Below are 18,857 nucleotides of genomic sequence, written 5' to 3' on the forward strand. Positions count from 1 at the left end.
GGTTCTTTATTTTATGGATCCTGTGAGTAGAACAGCTTTTCTTTTCTTTTTTTTTTTAATTTTTATTTATTTTTCATGAGAGAGACAGGCGGATGGAGAAGCAAGCTCCATGTAGGGAGCCCGATGTGCGACTGGATCCTGGGATCACGTCCTGAGCCAAAGGCAGATGCTCAACTACTGAGCCACCCAAGTGCCCCTAGAACAGCTTTCCTTGTAGGGGTCTGTGAGACCATTCAGTGACGTGGCTGACTTATCTAGTTGTAAATTTACACACAGTGGAGTCGATGTTGCACAAGTGGGGTATATCAGAGGCTTAGCAAATGAGAAATACACTTTTGCCTTGTCATCGTGTGTGTGTGTGTGTGTGTGTGTGTGTGTGTGTGTGTCTCAAACAAGAGTTAGAAGTTACCCTTAATACTTATATTGTACTAGGGCATTTTCTGTTTCGTTACATTTAAATAGATGTTGACCAGAAATGCACAGACTTGGTCGTGTCATTCACTTGTAGTGAATGCTGGTGTCCGATTCGGGAATGCACTGGTGTTGCACTGCATCGTGGTGGGTGTGGCAAACAAAGCAAGCCTAAGTCCCAACGCCTGAAGACAGTAGACATGAAACATCTAAACGGTGATTCTGAAAGGGGCCAAAGCAAATGATGCAGGTAGATATCCCAGAGAGCCGTAAGGGTCAGGGAGGCTTTCTCTAGAGAGGTTGACTAAGACTAGGTAGGCAGATGAGGAGGGAAGGAAAGCTGTATGAAGTACAGCTTGGATGGAGTTTGATATATAGGTCACTGGACGTGACCAGTGTCTCAGATCTCCCTACGATGAGGTGCTCCCTGTCCAATGGAGCCATCACATGCTTTGTCCATCTAACCAAAAGCATCAGTTCACTTTCTTCTCCGATTTTCCAGAGCAGGTTTTGCTCAGGTTAGACTGTCATCGCACATCTCAGAAACCAGCTTTATTGTCAGTGTTGCTGTGAGTTGCTTACTGGTTTGGAGTGCGATCGTTCCTCTCCATCTGCCACTTGACAAAAACAACAAATAAAAATGAAACGGCCACCCAGGTGTTGGCACCACCTTCACAAACGGGGGTCCTCCTCTCCTGCAAGAGGAGCACCGCAGCCATGCTCTGCCCTCCCCAGGCCTTGCTGACTCGGCCTTTCGCTCTGAGTCAGTGATGCCAGCATGCTCACCCACCCCGACGCCGGCCCGTCCTCGCCGCTGGCACACCTGCCCGTCCTCACACTCCCGCACGTGCCTCACTGCCTCCGAGGCCACCGTGTGGTTTGGGCTGGACTGAGGTCTTCTTTCTTGTTGCCTCTCTTGCCCTTAGCTACTTGACTTCTTTTATCTGCTGGTGGTCACTTGCCGTGTCTCTAGATTTCCTTGGGGGCAACGACAAAGAAAATGCAGGTATTATGGGCATCCTTAAACAGTTCCATTTGTCTGTCCTGCTCGCTGTCTTCCTTTCTTGAGAAAGGACTTTAAAACCTATTTTAGTTTTTGTTAAAAATGAGGCTTTAGTTGCACAGCCAAGACATGTTTCCTATGCAAAAATAAAAAATTACCAATAGATATAAAAATAAGAAAATAAAAATTAGTTGAAATCTCTTTTTCTCCCCATCACTGTTGACATTTTGGTATAGATCGTCTTAAACTTTTTTGTTCTGTATGTACAAGTATAGAGGTTTATTTTGTTTTTGTTTTTGTTTTGTTTTCTTATTTTGCGTGCAAAATAATTAATAATTATTAACGCAAAACTTCAATAATATAATATTGTATTTTTAACCCATATTTTTCCCCTTAACAGTGTTGTAAATATCTTTTCATGTCATTAAACCTGCTACTTTGTCACACATTTTTTTTTCTTTTACCCGTGTTGGGAAATGTCATTAAACTTTCTTCCATAAGAGCCTTTTTAAAGCCCGCGTTGTATTTCATCAAATAAGTGGCTGTTTGGTTCCTTTACCCAATTCTTTATTATTGATGATTAGTTTGTTCTTCAGTTTCCAGTTTAAAATGCAAGATTTCAAGGTGATTAAGTTTATTAAAACAATCTTTATGGGGCACCTGGGTGGCTCCATGGTTGAGCATCTACCTGCGGCCCAGGGTGTGACCCTGGGGTCCTGGAATCGAGTCCTGCCTCGGGCTCCCTGCAGGGAGCCTGCTTCTCCCTCTGCCTGTGTCTCTGCCTCTCTGTGTGTGTCTCTCATGAATAAATAAATAAAATATTTTTTAAAAAGTAAAACAATCTTTATGAATCACAGAAGTTACACAGATAGGTTCTCCTTATTATAACATCAACCACACCCATTAAGATGGAAATCTGCTTTGATTTTACGACCATTCCCAATCCCTTCCCCTGTTCACCACTATTAACACTACTCCTCGGTGTTTCATTAAGCATCCTACTTTTTAAAACTGTTCATCTTTTATTAAATACTTGTAGAGGATTGTCTAGTCTCTTCTAAAACTGGTTTCTTGGGATCCTTGAGTGGCTCAGTGGTTTAGTGCCTGCCTTTGGCCCAGTGTGCGATCCTGGAGTCCCGGGATTGAGTCCTGTATTGGGCTCCCGGCATGGAGCCTGCTTCTCCCTCTGCCTGTGTTTCTGCCTCTCTCTCTCTATCATTAAAAAGGAAAAAAAATCTTAATAAAATAATAAAACCGGTTTCTTTTTCACCTTTCTACTCTGTGTCATTACCTTTCCATGCCTGCCTCACTTCATTTTCTTCTCTTAAGTGTTGATAGAAGCAGGAGAGCTGTTTCCCTAGCTTCCGCGGGGGTGGGGGTCGGGGGGGGGGCACTCGAGGTTGAGTACCTGGGAGTCGGGGCTCAGTAGCCCACGGGGAAATGAGGCCAGTAAGAGCTACAAGTGAAAGAGAGGAATGTGTTTAGGGGGAGCAATGTGGAGACTAATGAAGGACTTGAATTGCCAGGGCACCCTGCTGACAGCTTAGCTTTCACAGCCTCAGAAGCTAGGAGCCCGAGCCCGGTGGGAGAGGAAGTGTCTGGGGCATTCGGGAGGAGGGCTCTGGTGTAGGGGAAAAGCAGCTGCAGCTCACAACTCCCAGGAATTCAGATGAGTTAGAAGGCAGTTGTCTGGGAAGGTTAAGAGCTTACAGCCTTTGGGGATGAGTCCCAGGCCTGGGTTTGAATCCCAAGTTTACTGCTTACAGGGGCCAGTGACTTAACTCTTCTGTGATTCAGTGTGTTGTTTGTAAAATAGGGACATTGCCAACTTCCTTGTGGGGTTGTAAGGTTCTGCTGCATGGAAGCACTTGATGCAGCGGTAGTTGGAGAAATAAACGTATAGAGGACTGACAAGAGCTCTGAATCAGGAGTGGGCTAGATGTGGAGAGTTAACTAGAAGCAGGCTGGTTGCCATGAAGTAATGCAAGCTTATCTCCTCAACTGTACAAAGGACGACAGTTTATTCTTGTGCCTTTTTTAATTATTATTATTATTACCCATCTGCTTGTGGTTTGTACTTTCAGCCTCATGTCTGTATTGAAATAATTTGGGTTCATTCAGGAATCCTGGCTCTAGAAGGTGACACAGGCCATAGAGGAGCAAAAGCCTCAAGCCCTGGCCTGCCTTATCTGGGTTTGCCACTAATTTAGCAGACCTGAGGTTACCTCCAGGAGGCTTGCTGCTTCTTAAGATCCAAGAACCGTTGGCAAGGATTACGGAATTATCATGAGTATAGATCAAAGAGGAGATCAGTTTTTTTGAACTCAAAAACAAATTAGGAGGTCCCTGGCATGGTCGTGGACATATTTTAAAAATGATTTTATTGCATGGGCCATTGTCCTCTACCTCTCCATTTTTTTTTAAACTAGTATTTTATTTATTTACCTACCCCTCCCTGAAAGTGTCGACACTGTCCTGTCATCTCATTTATCTGATCTTTGGTGACACAGATCTCTGATCCTTTTTTTTTTTATTTTAAAGAGTTTATTTATTTATTTGAGAGGGAAAGAACTCGTGCTCATGAGCAGAGGGGGAGGGGAGGGGAGAGAGGTAATCAGAGTCCCCGCTGAGCAGGGAGCCTGATGCAGGACTTGATGCCAGGACCCCAGGATCCTGACCTGAGCTGAAGGCAGATGCTTAACCCACTGAGCCACCCCGGGGCCCCAGATCTCTGGTCCTTTAGACTGGTGTCCTATGGCAGCTCATAGCTTAGCTGAAGGGGTCTTGACTCAGGATCGTTCACCGTGGAATGCGGTGGGCCTGGAGAGAGCCTACAGGCCTTGGTTACAAGGACACGCTCCGGATCCTGGCAGATTTTTAGTTTTAGGGACTTCAGACATACTCTCAGGAGCGGCTGTCCCCATGTTATGGGGACAGTGAAAGAAGTCTAGCTCATTTGTAATTCAGGGGCTACTCGGGTTGTGTGAAGTCTATAGAAAGGCCCCGGGAGTGATTGTGTCCCATGGTATAATTTTACTTGACAATTCATTCCCTTACCACTTTTGAACTCTGGAGAACAAAAGCCCATGAATAGGGAATCTCCAACAGGCATGAACAACCAGCTGATTTTCAGCAAGTGGTTAAACTCCAGCGAGTTTAAAAGTCTTAGCTCAGGTTGAGTATTCAGTATATACATTAGTGCTTTATGGAGCCAGAGTGATCTTGGATTATAAATATCTGATCTGATTTTTAACTAGCTACATTTCTGAGCCTTTTTAGATGGTTAGTCCTTTGGGGCCCCCCCCCCCCCCCAGTTTCCGTGGCTGATGGGGAAACATGGAAGGAATGTGCCAGCCGCCCATCTCCTCTAGAAACAGTGTCAGCTCACGGAGGGTCTGAGACTATGCTCCCCGGAAAATGATCATCTGGGTGGCCGAGAGACTGGTGTTATTAAGGTCGGTTCCCTCCACAGATATAGGACTGGCTCTATTCTATAGATAGGTTCTGTGTAAGTGTCGGGACCGGGGCTCTGTTTGGCCCTGAGAATCCTACTGGCTCATAAATAAACACTTGGAGTCGGTGAAGTCAAAAGCCAAGGAATAACTGTACAAAGTTTATGGGTGTCCTGACACAGTTCTCTGCAAAGTGAAAAATCCTGTGACTGTGCTGAGTGCAGGAATGGAATGAACTGCCCAAAGCCTGCCTGTTACCCTGATAGGGTAGTTCTCTTAGAAGCTCAAACTTGCAAGATGTCAGGAAGGAGCCAGGCATCAAGTTTAGGTGGAGTAGCTAATAATTAACTTTTGGCTTCATACTTCAGGGAGTTTACCCTTTTATCAGTTTCAAAATTTTAGTTCTAACTAGATAATATCATATCCATAGATAAAGTATCTTATACTATTCTTCATGAGTTTTAGCCAATTGTGAATTTCTATCTCATTTGAATATGCAAAATATCCCATTACAAAGATCATGAGTGAAGAGTTTCCATACTGATTACAGCGGTGCATATATATAAATGTTATAAATATATACAAAATATAAATACTACATATAATATTAAATATATATTAGTTAAATATATTAAATGTATATAAAATGGCATATGTTATATATATATTATAATAATATGTTATATATTTTTATATAATATAATGTATTATCATATATACTGTATTATGATAATTATTAATTACCAATAATTATCACATATAATTTATATGTAATTATATGTAATATACATTTATATATTAATATGTAACATATTATACACATATATAATATATAATATGTATTTAACATATAAATGTATATTTATATGTGTATATATGTATATAACATATAAATGTATGTTATAAATATACATTTATGTTAATGTGATATATACATATATAATACATATAATATGCATATAATATATAAATGTATATTATATATAAGATATCATATATAAATATATGCATATATATAATCTATAATTATAAATATAAAACTATTAGAACATTAGTGAATTCTCTGTATCCCCTGTCTTGATAAGTTACATATCTGTGTATATTTTTCAACTTATGTTGAAACTGTAGTTGTGGGCTCAGGCCTGTTGTTTTATTTGAATTAATTTTTATCCACTTAAAATGTTGAAGATAATGACATACATCATACTTTCTCCTTAGAGTCTAGAATCTGCCGTGGTAGGATTTGAACACTTTTAGTGAATTGGTTAGATTATATAAAACCAAGAACCCCAAGTTGAATCCAGTTGTTAGTGTTTCGTTAAACTACTTTTGCAGGTCTACTCACTGATGACATAGTTAAATAAAAATTTAAGTCAGTGTGGAATAAGCAAGCTCCAGTGAAGTCAGACGAGGCTTTTAGAGGAGTGCTGCTCTGGCTCCCTGTGGGCGCCCAGTTGTACTCAGCCGACAGAGCTACCGATATGAAATATAGGTTATTAAAATGTAGAAGGAGCCTGTACAGTTTTAACTTTTTTTCATATAGAGTAGCAAATAGGAATCAGGTGTTAGAAGCTGCTGTACTATTTTTTTTTCTTTTCCACATATGGAAACAAGAGGAACACCCAAAAAAGCATGATAAACTTGGTAATATTTCAGATTCTCTCTCTCTCTCTCTTTTTTTTTAAATTTCAGATTCTCTTAACAAGAATGTACAAACTGCAAAAAGCAGGTCAATTCTAAAACTATAGGTATAAACATACGCTTTTCACACGGGGAAAAAAAAAAAGCCTGAGCCGCGAGGTCCAGTGAGTTAAGTTTACTGATAAGGTTTGCTGTTTTTGAATTAGAATGTTTCTAGAAGTTTTTTGAGAGAGAGAGAGAGAGAGAGAGAGAGAGAATGAGCCTGAGCAGGGCAGGGGCTGGGGAGGGGCAGAGAGAGAGTCTTAAGCAGGCTCCGAGCTCAGCACACAGCCCAACATGGGATGGGGCTCGATCTCACGATCCCGAGATCATAACCTGAGCCAAAATCAAGAGTTGGATGCTTAACCAGGTGAGCCACCCAGGTGCCACTAGAGGTGTTTTGTATTAAAAACTTGGCACATCTTCTCCTTTTTTTCCTTCTTTCTTCTTCCTTTCCTTCCTTGTTTCTTTCTGTTTGATATTTTTCTCCAGTGTGTCTGTTTTACCCTCATCTATTCTGTTCTCTGCCTTTCACCAGTCTCCGTATATCATTCTCTCCCTTGTCTTTCTTGGGTTTCATTTCTCCAGTCTGCTCAGTCCCTGGAAGCATCTGGCCTGTGCGTGACCTTCTGCAGCCAGGCACCTGCTGTCAGGTCCTGCCTAACTTAGAGTTGACCATGGAATGAAGTCTCCAGTGGACATAACGATCCCTGTTGGCTCTGCAGGGAGAAGCTTGCAGCCTGCCCTGCACAGGGTACAGAAGGGCCGAGAGAGGACAGGCCTCGGAGCCGTGGCCTGGCCTTGGCCGCCAGCCAGCAGGGGCTGGTCTGTCAATAACTCTCTGGAGCAAACTTTCAGGCTCCTCCCGTGTGCTGCACTTCAGTTTTCTTAGTGATGATTCAAGAATGCTCCCTGGGAATCTTTTCCTTTCCTGTCTCAGTAGTTTTGTATGGGTTGCTGGTTTCTTACTGATGACGTTTTGGTTACAGGGGCGTTTTACCATTGTTTGTATTAAGCATTAAGGAAACATGATGATTCTGGGAGCTCACATTTTTGCCTTTTTCAAAACTACCTTTCTTCCCTTTCAAAAGAGAAACTTTTTGTTTTGTTTTGTTTTGTTCTGTTCTTCTTAATGGGATGAAGTACTGTTAATCCCTCAGTAAACTCGCTGTCACCTGCGTAGGTCTCTGAGTCCACACAGTTCATTCTCTTTCCCTTCTGATTTCTGCGTCTGAGCTCCTGAGTAATTCTGGATGACAGCGCCGGTGTGTGGAAGTTCTTGCCAGGTGATCTCACCTGCAGAGACTGTGGGCACGGCGCCCCGATATCGATCTGCCAGGACTGTGTGTCAGGAAGGACATCCTGTGAAATTCCTGCTCGGGGTTAACCAAACGGGAGCGGTGCTGAAGGGTTTCATTCTTCTGGCCTGTCTCCTCCCTTATTAAAATGGATGAAGAAGCCTTTTTAGCCATGAATTCTTGCTGACAGGCTGACCCAGGGTCAGGATGGTGGGTAAGGCTAAGAACATTCCACAGGATGGGTGGATGAAAAAGAACATATGGAGACTTGATACAGGCCTGACCTAGAAGGGGTTTCAGTAATGATCACCCGACCCTAGAATGGGGTGCCCCTCACAGGGAGCAGGGGTCCCTCAGCACCTGGGGCACCTGAGTGGTGCAGTCGGTTGGGGGTCCCACTCGTGGTTTCGGCTCAGGTCATGATCTTGGGGTCATGGGATCAGGCTTCTCATGGGGCTTTGTGCTCAGTGTGGAGTCTGCTGAGGACTCTCTCTCCCTCTCCTTCAGTCCCTGCCCCCTGTGTGCTCGCTCTCTCTCTCTCTCTCTCATAAACGAATAAATCTTAAAAAGAAAGAGAAAGAGCAAGCCTGAGCTCTGGAGTTAGGCAGGCCTGGGTGCAGATCCTGCCCTCACTCCTTGTTAGCTCTGTGATCTTAGATCTTACACTTTGTTATTCCCACCTGAACTGGGGATAAGAGTAGTATTGACTTTCTTGAGGTTTTAGGAAGATTCAATGGGAAAGGGGGTATAAAATGCTTACCACCCATCCAGACACACAGTAAATATTCAGTAAATGATCGCTGATTTTACCCCCTGGCTTAGGACTCTTTCTACACTTACTCTGTTGCTTCCCATCCTCTTCCAAAACTCAAGTTAGAGACTGTGACATATGTGTCTATTTCCGCACAATGCGGGGTGCTATGCACCAGGGGCCTTCGCCCTACAGTTTACCCCGCCAAGGATCCGTGAAGACTATGCAAAGCAGACAGGGATAGACTTAAGGGCACCAATTTTCAGATCTTTAAGTTCCAGGTATCCTCCTTTCTAAAACTGACTGCATGTGCTAAGTGTCACCCCAGGATTTTTTTTTTCCAGTCTCCTCTCTCACAATTGCCCTTTTTGCAATTTTACTAAAGAAAGGCATCTCGGGGAACCTGGGTGGCTCAGTGGATTGGGCATCTGCCTTCGATTCAGGTCGTGATCCCAGGGTGCCAGAGTGCTGGGCCCCACATCGGGCTCCTTGCTCAGCGGAGAGCCTGCTTCTCCCTCTGTCCCTCACCCTACTTGTGCTTGCTCTCTCTCTCTCTCTCTCTCTCAAATAAATAAATAAATAAATAAATAAATAAATAAATAAAATCCTTTAGAAAAAAAAGAGAAGAAAGGCATTACTTTTACTCATCTCAAATCATAGTGTGGTGTCTTTTTCAAAGTCTCAAACCGGGCAGCCCGGGTGGCTCAGCGGTTTAGCACCTGCCTTCATCCCAGGGCGTGATTCTGGAGACCCTGGGATCGAATCCCACGTCGGGCTCCCGGTGCATGGAGCCTGCTTCTCCCTCTGCCTATGTCTCTGCCTCTCTCTCTCTCTGTGTGACTATCATAAATAAATAAAAATTTAAAAAATTTTTTAAAAAAAGAAATGTGTTTTTTTAAGGAGAAAGAAGAATAATCTCCCAACTATTAACGGAAAGCACATTTATCTCTAAATGGAATATGGTGGATATCAAACCACTGCTTTTTATAAACGTTTGAAGACCCCTGTTATATTTTATTGCTATTAGTTTCTCACAAAAGAGGAGGGCACTAGAGCCTTTCTTGCTGTTCTTTCTGTTACTCACAGAATTTAATTGGTCGATATTTTATGTATGCCTTACCTTTTGCTGATTTAATCTTTAGCTGAAGGATACATGGGTATCTTTCATGTGCCAGACTCAGTGCTGAGTTGTACCAGAAGATATACCAGGCCCTGCCTTCATGGAGTTCATGGGTCAGCTTCTACTCTGGGTGAAAAGCTGAATCATGGTAGGCATTGCAGTAAAAAAAAAAAAAAAAAAAAAAAAAAGTGGTCATTTAGGTAGAGATCGCAGTTATTCTGCTAACGGTGCCCCTGCATTACTCCAAGTAATTATTCTTTTCTTTTGTTTTTTAAAGATTATTTTTTCATTTATTCATGAGACACACACAAAGAGAGAAAGAGAGGCAGAGACACCGGCAGAGGGAGAAGCGGGCTCCCTGTAGGGAGCCCGACATGGGACTCAATCCCGGGTCTCCAGGATCAGGCCCTGGGCTGAAGGCAGGCGCTAAACCACTGAGCCACCCGGGAATCCCCTCAAGTAATTACTCTTGTGGGTACTGTTGCTTCTCCAAAGAATGTCGGGTTAGCATCCTTCTTTGTCTAATTAATTAATTAGTTAATTTTGAGAGAGAGAGAGCATGCATGTGTGAGCCAGTGGCAGGGGTGAGGAGCAGAGGGAGAGGGAGAGAGAGAAAAATCTCAAGCAGACTCCCTGCTGAGCACAAAGTCTGGTGTGGGATTCGATCTCATGACCCTGAGATCATGATCTGAGCAGAAATCAAGAGTCTGGTGCTCGATGGACTGAGCCACTAGGCGTTTCCTCTTTGTCAGATTTCTATGTGCTGGAAAGAATGCTGAAATCGGGGCTGAGGAGACTTTGTTTTCTTGTTTGATTGGGTTTCTATGAAGAGCATGAGTATTCCAGGAAGTCTTGGTGAACCATGGTATTAAAGTTATTTCTTCAGTGTGCAATCCTGGGTGGGAAACTCTCAGAAGGGTGGCTTCACTTTCTTTACTGTTAGCGTTCTTCATTTATGATTTGGGAAATTAATTTGATAAGCACTTTAGAAATATCTAGACCTAGGACTAGAGCAGATTAGCACAACCTGGTGGGGTAGTGTTGTAGACACTTTGCAGTTCTTTTGTGTTGATGCTAATTTATTAATGTGATTAAATATTTATATGAGGGACCCCAAAATGCATACGTGCTGAAGTCAGACATTTTACATAATTTTCATTCCTCCAAGGGCACGGAGTTAGGCCTTATGTAATAAATTGCTTGTTGAAGTAAATGAGCTCAAGCTTATTTTGCTTTTTCCTCTAGGTGAAAAGAAATGGATTATCACAGACAGTTAGCCAGGAGGAAAGAAAGAGACAGGAGGTATGTTTTCTACTGAGCAGAGGCTTTAGAGCTCCAAAGAGTGTGTGTGTGTGCTTTTTATCCACTGTGTGCCCTGGTTCAGTGTCTTCCTTGAAAATGTATTCATTTTGTTCTTTTTGCATAAGAGGTATGTGATCATTGTCAAAGGAAACTACACCTAAAAGCCCAGAATCTCCTGTGCCTTTTGGGCCAAGGGCTTGAGGGGAGTGATGATGGCAGTGTAACCAGGGAGATCTTCTAGGAAGGATGTGAATCTCAGGCCTGCGAGGATATTTACTTACTGTCCCTACCTGAGGAAGAGATGTAAAATTGGCCAGTGTTGCCAATTTTGGAGGATCCGCAGTTGATTTTGTTAAGGAGCTAGATGAATTCCTTACACAGGATGTTGGTGCCTATCCACATATGTGGGTTGGCTTTTCATCATTAATGAACATTTATCAGGTAAAGGATTGTGTGCCTGACCCCAAGCATTTCTGCAAGAGTGTCCTTCGCTCCTTCTTGAGACACTGATGGAAGCAGACTGGGCGTCTTGTTGAATGAGCAGAATTACTTTCAGTTGTCTGAGTTTAATATAAAAGAATTCCTGTGGCTGATAAGAACCTTTTGTGGCTAGATACAGTCACGCTCTTTTACTACGCCCGGACTCTTTGCTGTAATTGACAACAAATTTGTTGGATTAAAATATGGGGAGAGAAGGGGCCCTCACGAGAGGAGAGCAAAGAAATGTATTTGTGAGAGATCTTCTCTGAATCCCAAGTGATGTCTGTAAATCCTTAGTGTCCCAGAGCAGCATACTTTGAAAATAGGCCTGGAGGAGGTGACCCCAGAGGTTAATTAATGTCTCACTGAGATTTTATGACATGACCTAGCTTTCCTTCCATAAATTCTACCCCTTGACAAAGCATGACCTCAGGATGCAATTTCAAGCCATCTGAATGCTTTCACTTTTTCCTTTTTACACTGTGGGCATGGACTCTTATTTCTTACGGTTTGGGTGTATGTGCCTTATATAAACAGTAGTTTGATGATGCATTTTTCTTCCTGCTTATCTTTTTGTGCTTTTCAAGGTACTGTTTTTTTTTTTTTTCCTATAGGAGAATCATGAAAACTATATTTAGTTCTTCAATTATCATAATTAATAATACGTCTCTTTTTCTTTCATACCAGGCTATCTTTGAAGTCATATCCTCTGAACATTCCTATTTACTCAGCTTGGAGATCTTGATACGAATGTTTAAAAACTCTAAAGAACTGGGTGACACAATGACCAAAACAGAGAGTCACCATCTTTTTTCCAACATTACAGATGTCTGTGAGGCAAGCAAAAAGTAAGTTCAACTTGGTTGGCCTTTGGGCATTCTAAGACCTTACTTACCAACAAACGTCTATGTTACCTCAAAAGGAAGACCTTTAAAAGTATGAGATCTCTCATTGATTCGGTGACTTTCATCATCATCTTTTGAAATAAATATTAAGATCTCTTTCGGGTTGTTGATGTATAGATGGATGGCAGGTGTGTAATGAATCGTCACCGCGGACAGTTTTATCTGAGGTCCCTCAGTCCTTCTCTGTCCCTGCCTCTTCTCCTTGCATCTGTCCTCTTCTTCTTCCTTTTAAATATTTATATGAATAATAGAATGACCTTTCGTCATGAGGGAAAAATAACTCATAGTAGTACTATTCAAATACAAAAATCATTTTTGTTTACACCTACATGGTTTTTTGTTTATATATTGTAAATACTATTTTGAAAATGTAGTCATAGTGACCATAATGGTTTCTTTAGGTTTTCCCTATCTAACATTCCGTAAGGCACTATTAGAGAGGAGTTTTCATTATTAGTTTTTTTTTAAATTTTATTTATTTATTCATGAGACACAGAGAGAGAAAGACAGAGGCAGAGCCACAGGTAGAGGAGAAGCAGGCTCCATGCAGGGAGTCTGATGTAGGACTCGATCCTGGGATTCCCAGGACCATGCCCTAGGCCGAAGGCAGGTGCTCAACCCCTGAACCACCCAGGCGTCCCTTCATTATTAGTTTTAATGAGCGTAGGAATCTCAGTTCATATACCAATAGTGGGCTCTTATGTTCTTCTGAGTGAACGACGGAGCCTACAGGGGAGCTATGTGCCATCCTAAGTTGCTACTTTGTTAGATCAAAACAGTCGAATATTGGCAGTTTTCTATAGTGGGGTCAAAGGTTTACCGTATCATTAATGAAGGTTTAGTAGCTTCAAAGCTTCTCATTTGGAAAGGTACCTCTTAAATATTTGCTTTTGTGCCTGCTGACTCCATCGCTGTGTGCAGGTAGGATCTACCTTTTGAACTTACAAGATGGAACATTCATGGTGAACAGCTGAGCATGCACGTTGGGGCTACTTCAGAGAGCTGGAGTTTGTGGTCAGATCAATGAGATCTTCATATTTGCATGATAGTGGCAGGACTTCAGAAGCCAGACTCTGCCACAGGAAAAGATCCTGGAAATCTTGATACCGACACGGATAATTAAAAATACATGTTCAGAGGACACACAGGGCCTCGGGGCACACTGGGCTCATGGTGTGCAGATGGTGGCACGTACCACAACTTGGGAATCCTTGTTTAGAAGTTAAGTTGTTACTTGTGTTCAGCCCCACTGGTCCTTTTGGTACCAGTCTTGCAAGTTTCAGTAAGAGAAATGAAAATCTCTTTCCTCCTTCAGTGAAGAGGTTCAGAACTAGAGCCTTCAGTGATGTGTCCCTGTTTGAAAGGTATTCAGATTTCAAAATGGGTCTCTTTCATGGTAACGTGTGCTTTGGTTGATCTACAAAGCTCTGTATTAGATGCACAGCTATCAAGAATTATTACTGTTTTGATAACTGTAAAATGTAAGTCATGATTTTAATTGGAATATGTTTTCTGAAAACCACAGTGGCATGCCTCCACAGAATTGTGCTTTGAATTGTGTTGGCATCAGTCAGCTTCTTACAGTGTATGAATGACTCCAGCGAAAGCTTTTAGTAAATTCTGTTGTAGAATAATCACAGTTCCTTGAAGAGAGGATACTTTGGGCCCTTATACTTTGGGCCCTGATAGCACTGCTTGTATCAGTGTGATTCATAAGGGACCTGGGCTCAAGCAGTCGCTTCTCCTTTTGGTAGTGGATTAACCTTGAGCAGCTTGCTAAACCTCACCCCCTCAATTATTTATTTATTAAAAAATAAATTTAAAAAAATCTATAGCTGGTTCATCCGAAATAACTCGTTTTGTTTGGATTATAGATTAGTATTTTATTTTTAATTTCAATCTTTCGCAAAATCTAAATCTTTTACGATTTTGTAAAAAGTTTTCATTTCTATACTGGCTTATCGTAAGACACCATTCTGGACATTTCTGTTTATTTTTTATTTTTAAAACAAAATTCAAAATTCTTAACTCGATCGCACAACCCTGAGATCATGACTTGAGCCGAAATCAAGAGTTGGATGCTCAAATGATTGAACCCACTCAGGTGCCCCAAGAGGCGGTGTTTTGATTTGGACTGCTGCCGATGCGATCCCCGATCTCTTTTATGATGTATTTCAACTGAGAATGTTCATCTTCTGCATGATAATCTGATGTCTGTATCATAGAAACATATTACGGAAGTTTTCTTTGATTTAGTTTGAAACACTCAGATACAGCATTTTAAAAATTCGGAAATGCTCAGCTTTGCAAAGCTCATCTCATGACATAATGCCTTCTTGCTGAACTTCTCACATTCAGTCCCCGAGTGACTCTAAAGGGACAACTGCTTACTGTGTGCTACCCACAAAAGGGTTTGCGGTCATCAGAAAATGCTAAGATGTTGAATGAAGCCAATGACTGGTGTTTGAATTAGTGATTACCGGCGGAGCGTGGTGCTGTTCAATGTGGCATAAGGAAGATGGACACTGTCTTCATTGTTGTACTTTCCCCTGCTGGAAGATCATAGCCAGAGGTGATGGCATGTTTAGAGCAGGGTGAGGTCAGAATATGCTCGATATTCAGCTCTGGGGATTCACCGATGCGATGTCTGGTCCCCTTTCCATCGGCGCAGGTTCTGCTTGCTGGTAAGTAAGAGTCAGAAGCCCTCGGGAGTCAGAAACAGGAGCGCTCGGATGCTGGGCCCATCTGTGGGATGTCCCCGCTCCATTCTTCTCTTTGTGAAGAATCGATGCCCAGTTTCTAGAAGGTGCATTTCTGCCGGCCTCCGCCCAGGGGCTGTTGTCCCCCGGGGTCAGCTGCTGGACATGCACAGTGTGTGCAGAGGGTCCCCTGCGGGGCACCGGCCCTGGGGTGCGCGGGCCTGGCTCCCTCTGAGGTTGCCCAGGAGATGTGGAGGCGACGGTGAGCTGGGATGGTGCAGGCCCCCGTGTGCCCGCCCAGGGGTGTCCAGGGCTTCCCGGAGGCTGCAGGGACCCTCGGGCCGCCCAGGCAGGCGCTCGGGCTTGCCCTGGGGATGACGGGACGACGGTGAAAGAGCCCGCCACGCTGGGAAACTGAGGCAGGGTCTGCGAGGAAGGTTTGCGGGACATTTGGCACCCGGAGTCGCCAGGAGCTGGCAAGAAAGAGGAGTTGTGTTTGCCTGCCAGGTGTCTGCCCAGGTGGCCGCGGCCTGTGCTAGAGAACATACGAGGTGCTTGCTTCTCCTTTTTCCCATCGCCAGGTTAAAACTGCGGTATTTCTTAGGAAGTCAGTTTAAAGCTACAACTGCGCTGTCTTCGGTTTCTTCAGAGCAAAATAAAAATATCCCTCAGTGTGCTTTCGAGTCCTGAGGAACTGAGTCTGTTCCCAACCTAGAAAGAGCAGCCAGTGCCAGACTCTTCAGTTTCTGAAGACTCTCCTTCCTGATTTTCATCAGGTTATATTAACATCGAAATATCGTGTGGCACCGAACCCTGCTCTAAATGCATATGCTTTAACATTACCTGTTGAGATTATAGTTCAAAAATTTTACTCAAATAAGGGTGCATCGTATCTGCATTGTAAAATACGTTTCCTACTTGGTTATTAAAAATTCCAAGCTCGAATGCGTCAACAGGAAACCTTCAAAAGCTTTTTACTATTAACATCAGCATTTCTTCCTTCCTGACTAATTTTTGGAGCTAAATTTTAAAAGAAACATGTTAAATTTAAGCCAGAGAATATGGAACTCTTTATGTTGTAAAGCCTGAAGTATTGGCTGTTGGCTTTTTTTTTCTTTCATTAGCAAACATCCTTCTCTTAGGCAGTAGGCAATATGGGTTTACCACAGAATCTTTGGTAAATAAAGCAGCTGGCCCATTACTCTGCATGTGACAGAAAAACATCCTTTTCAAAACCAAACTTCTTGAGCTCATAGTTGAACGCCAGTGACATTCAGAAGCCCCCTTTTACGATGTGCTTTGCCTTTTTTTTTCTTTGTCCAGAAATAAATAACAGAAGAAGCTGATTGAAAATTTATCAATATTTTAGTCCACATGGTTCAGCTTTTATCAATAACCGGTATCTGAAGCCATAGTAAAAGAAATAAGTCGTTATTTAAGTTACCATTTCAAGTAAGGGAAGAAAGACTACAGGTGTCGGAATAATAGTCCCAGTCCTTTCAGCTAAGACTGTGGAAAAGCAGTGGTTCTGGGAGTCTTTATAAAAAGTCTTCGTGGGGATCCCTGGGTGGCGCAGCGGTTTGGCGCCTGCCTTTGGCCCAGGGCGCGATCCTGGAGACCCGGGATCGAATCCCACGTCGGGCTCCCGGTGCATGGAGCCTGCTTCTCCCTCTGCCTGTGTCTCTGCCTCTCTCTCTCTCTGTGACTATCATAAATAAATAAAAAATTAAAAAAAAAAAAAAAAAAAAAGTCTTCGTAACTGATGCCACCGGTGAAGGATGACTCATGAGACACATGCCCTGAAGTTCATTTGCTTCTGAAATCCCATTAAAAAGGATCATGGGATCCCTGGGTGGCGCAGCGGTTTGGCACCTGCCTTTGGCCCAGGGCCCGATCCTGGAGACCCGGGATCGAATCCCACGTCGGGCTCCCGGTGCATGGAGCCTGCTTCTCCCTCTGCCTGTGTCTCTGCCTCTCTCTATCTCTCTGTGACTATCATAAATAAATAAAAATTTAAAAAAAAAATAAAAAAAATAAAAAGGATCAGATAGTCAATGCACAAACCCCCAAGGATTAAAAGAAAAACAACAAGAAAACAAGAAAAACAATAAAACAAGAAAAACAATAAGAAAGAGATAACAGCAGCAATATTTTGGAACCTGAAAACGGATGGACTCCTAGTAGCTATTTCAGGCAATCTGGGAAGGTTACCTGTAAGCTGGTAGTGAGGAAAGCCAAGAAAGAACCAGATTTGAACCCCAGAACCTCAGGAAGGTGCAGGAATTGAAGTTGGAGTAAAGGTGTGACTAAAAAGAGGATTATTGTGAAAGCCAGTCTGAGAAGTAGAGCCCAGATCCCCGCTTCAACTCTACACAGGTGGACGATGGCCTGCTTCGCTCAGCAGTAGGGCGAAATAGGTGCACTCTGGCCCAAGGGAGGAAGCAAACCCCCAAACCGGGACAGTGACAGTTGACACCTTGAAGCACCCCTCTCCCTTTGGAATACCAGTAGCCAGGTACAGGTGTACCCTTCATTCTATTTTTGTCAAATGGCAATTGGCATTGCTTTGAGAGTTGTAATATTTTATAATTTTTGTCAACAATATTCACGTTAAATCTGTTATTACTACCACTACCACTATTAAGTTTTGCAGGAAGCAGACCATTGAAGATTATCACACAACATGTAAAGCCTCACACTTTGAAAGATATATCTCGGGCAGCCCGGGTGGCTCAGTGGTTTAGCACCTGCCTTCAGCCCAGGGCCTGATCCTGGAGACCTGGGATCGAGTCCCATGTCTGCTCCCTGCATGGAGCCTGCTCCTCCCTCTGCCTGTGTCTCTGCCTCTCTCTCTCTCTCTCCCTCTCCCTCTCTCTCTCTCTCTCTCTGTGTCTCATGAATAAATAAAGAAAATCTTTAAAAAAAAAAGAAAAAAGAAAAATATATCTCGTTAGCAACATGGTCGGCAACTGCGTATTATCTCTAAATCTTCATTCTCCCTATAATGGGGTCCCTAGATTATCTAACCCATAGGGTTGGTGTGAGAATTAGAGGAACTCATACTTAGCACAGGGCAAGGTAAGCTCTCAAGTCGCACTGATTTTGTAGATATTATCACTGTCATTTTGATCATCTCTGCCTGGTATTCCGAAATGTGTCTGGATTGTTTATGTAATGACTTCTGCATGATGTCCTGCCTATATTTGCCTCTGCTTGCATTGTTCCAGGACTAGGTTCAAGCACTGGTCTTGTCTTATAGACTCTTGCTCAGTGGTTGGCATGAATTTGTTTTTAAGGCTGGTTGTGGCATGTCTTACAATACGGTAAGAGCCACCTTCGTTTTGTCGTTGAATGAAGTCCAGATAAGTGGCTTCTTCCCTAATCATAAAGCGTGTTAGTCCTGACTTAGGTTGGGACTAGAATCCGAGCTGTTGGCTTCCTCTCAGCCTGGTGTTTGCCTTGCAAGCAGTGGATTCCTTGGACCAGTACTTCAGAACAAGCCCTGACATGCGCCAGCTGCCAATTAGGCCATTCTCCTGGTTAGTTTTTGCAGACATCTGGGGCTACTACATGCTTTTTTGCCTTCTTGCATTGCTTTTGCAAGCTCCAAGACTCTGTGGATTCCGAGTTGTCACATGGAGATTTAAACTTGGACAATGATCCTGGTTGAGACAGATGAAAGTGTTACCCAGCTTAGTCATTAGCTGTTATCAATCTTAAACTAGGGTAGGACGTTGGAAAAAGAAACAATGGCTG

General features: G+C 43.0%; 1 protein-coding gene across 1 annotated transcript in view; it reads left to right on the forward strand.

The window, feature by feature from the left end:
- The window catches only part of ARHGEF26 (Rho guanine nucleotide exchange factor 26), a 113,285-nt gene that overhangs the window by 17,278 nt on the left and 77,150 nt on the right, over window positions 1-18,857 (forward strand). The window contains exons 5-6 of the mRNA XM_041734309.1: window positions 10,961-11,017; window positions 12,185-12,345. Of these exons, the coding sequence (XP_041590243.1) occupies window positions 10,961-11,017; window positions 12,185-12,345 (218 nt within the window). The remainder of the gene's footprint in view (window positions 1-10,960; window positions 11,018-12,184; window positions 12,346-18,857) is intronic.

This window comes from Vulpes lagopus, chromosome 19 (assembly GCF_018345385.1).
Source record: "Vulpes lagopus strain Blue_001 chromosome 19, ASM1834538v1, whole genome shotgun sequence".
In the NCBI taxonomy this organism is placed as follows: Eukaryota; Metazoa; Chordata; class Mammalia; order Carnivora; family Canidae; genus Vulpes; species Vulpes lagopus.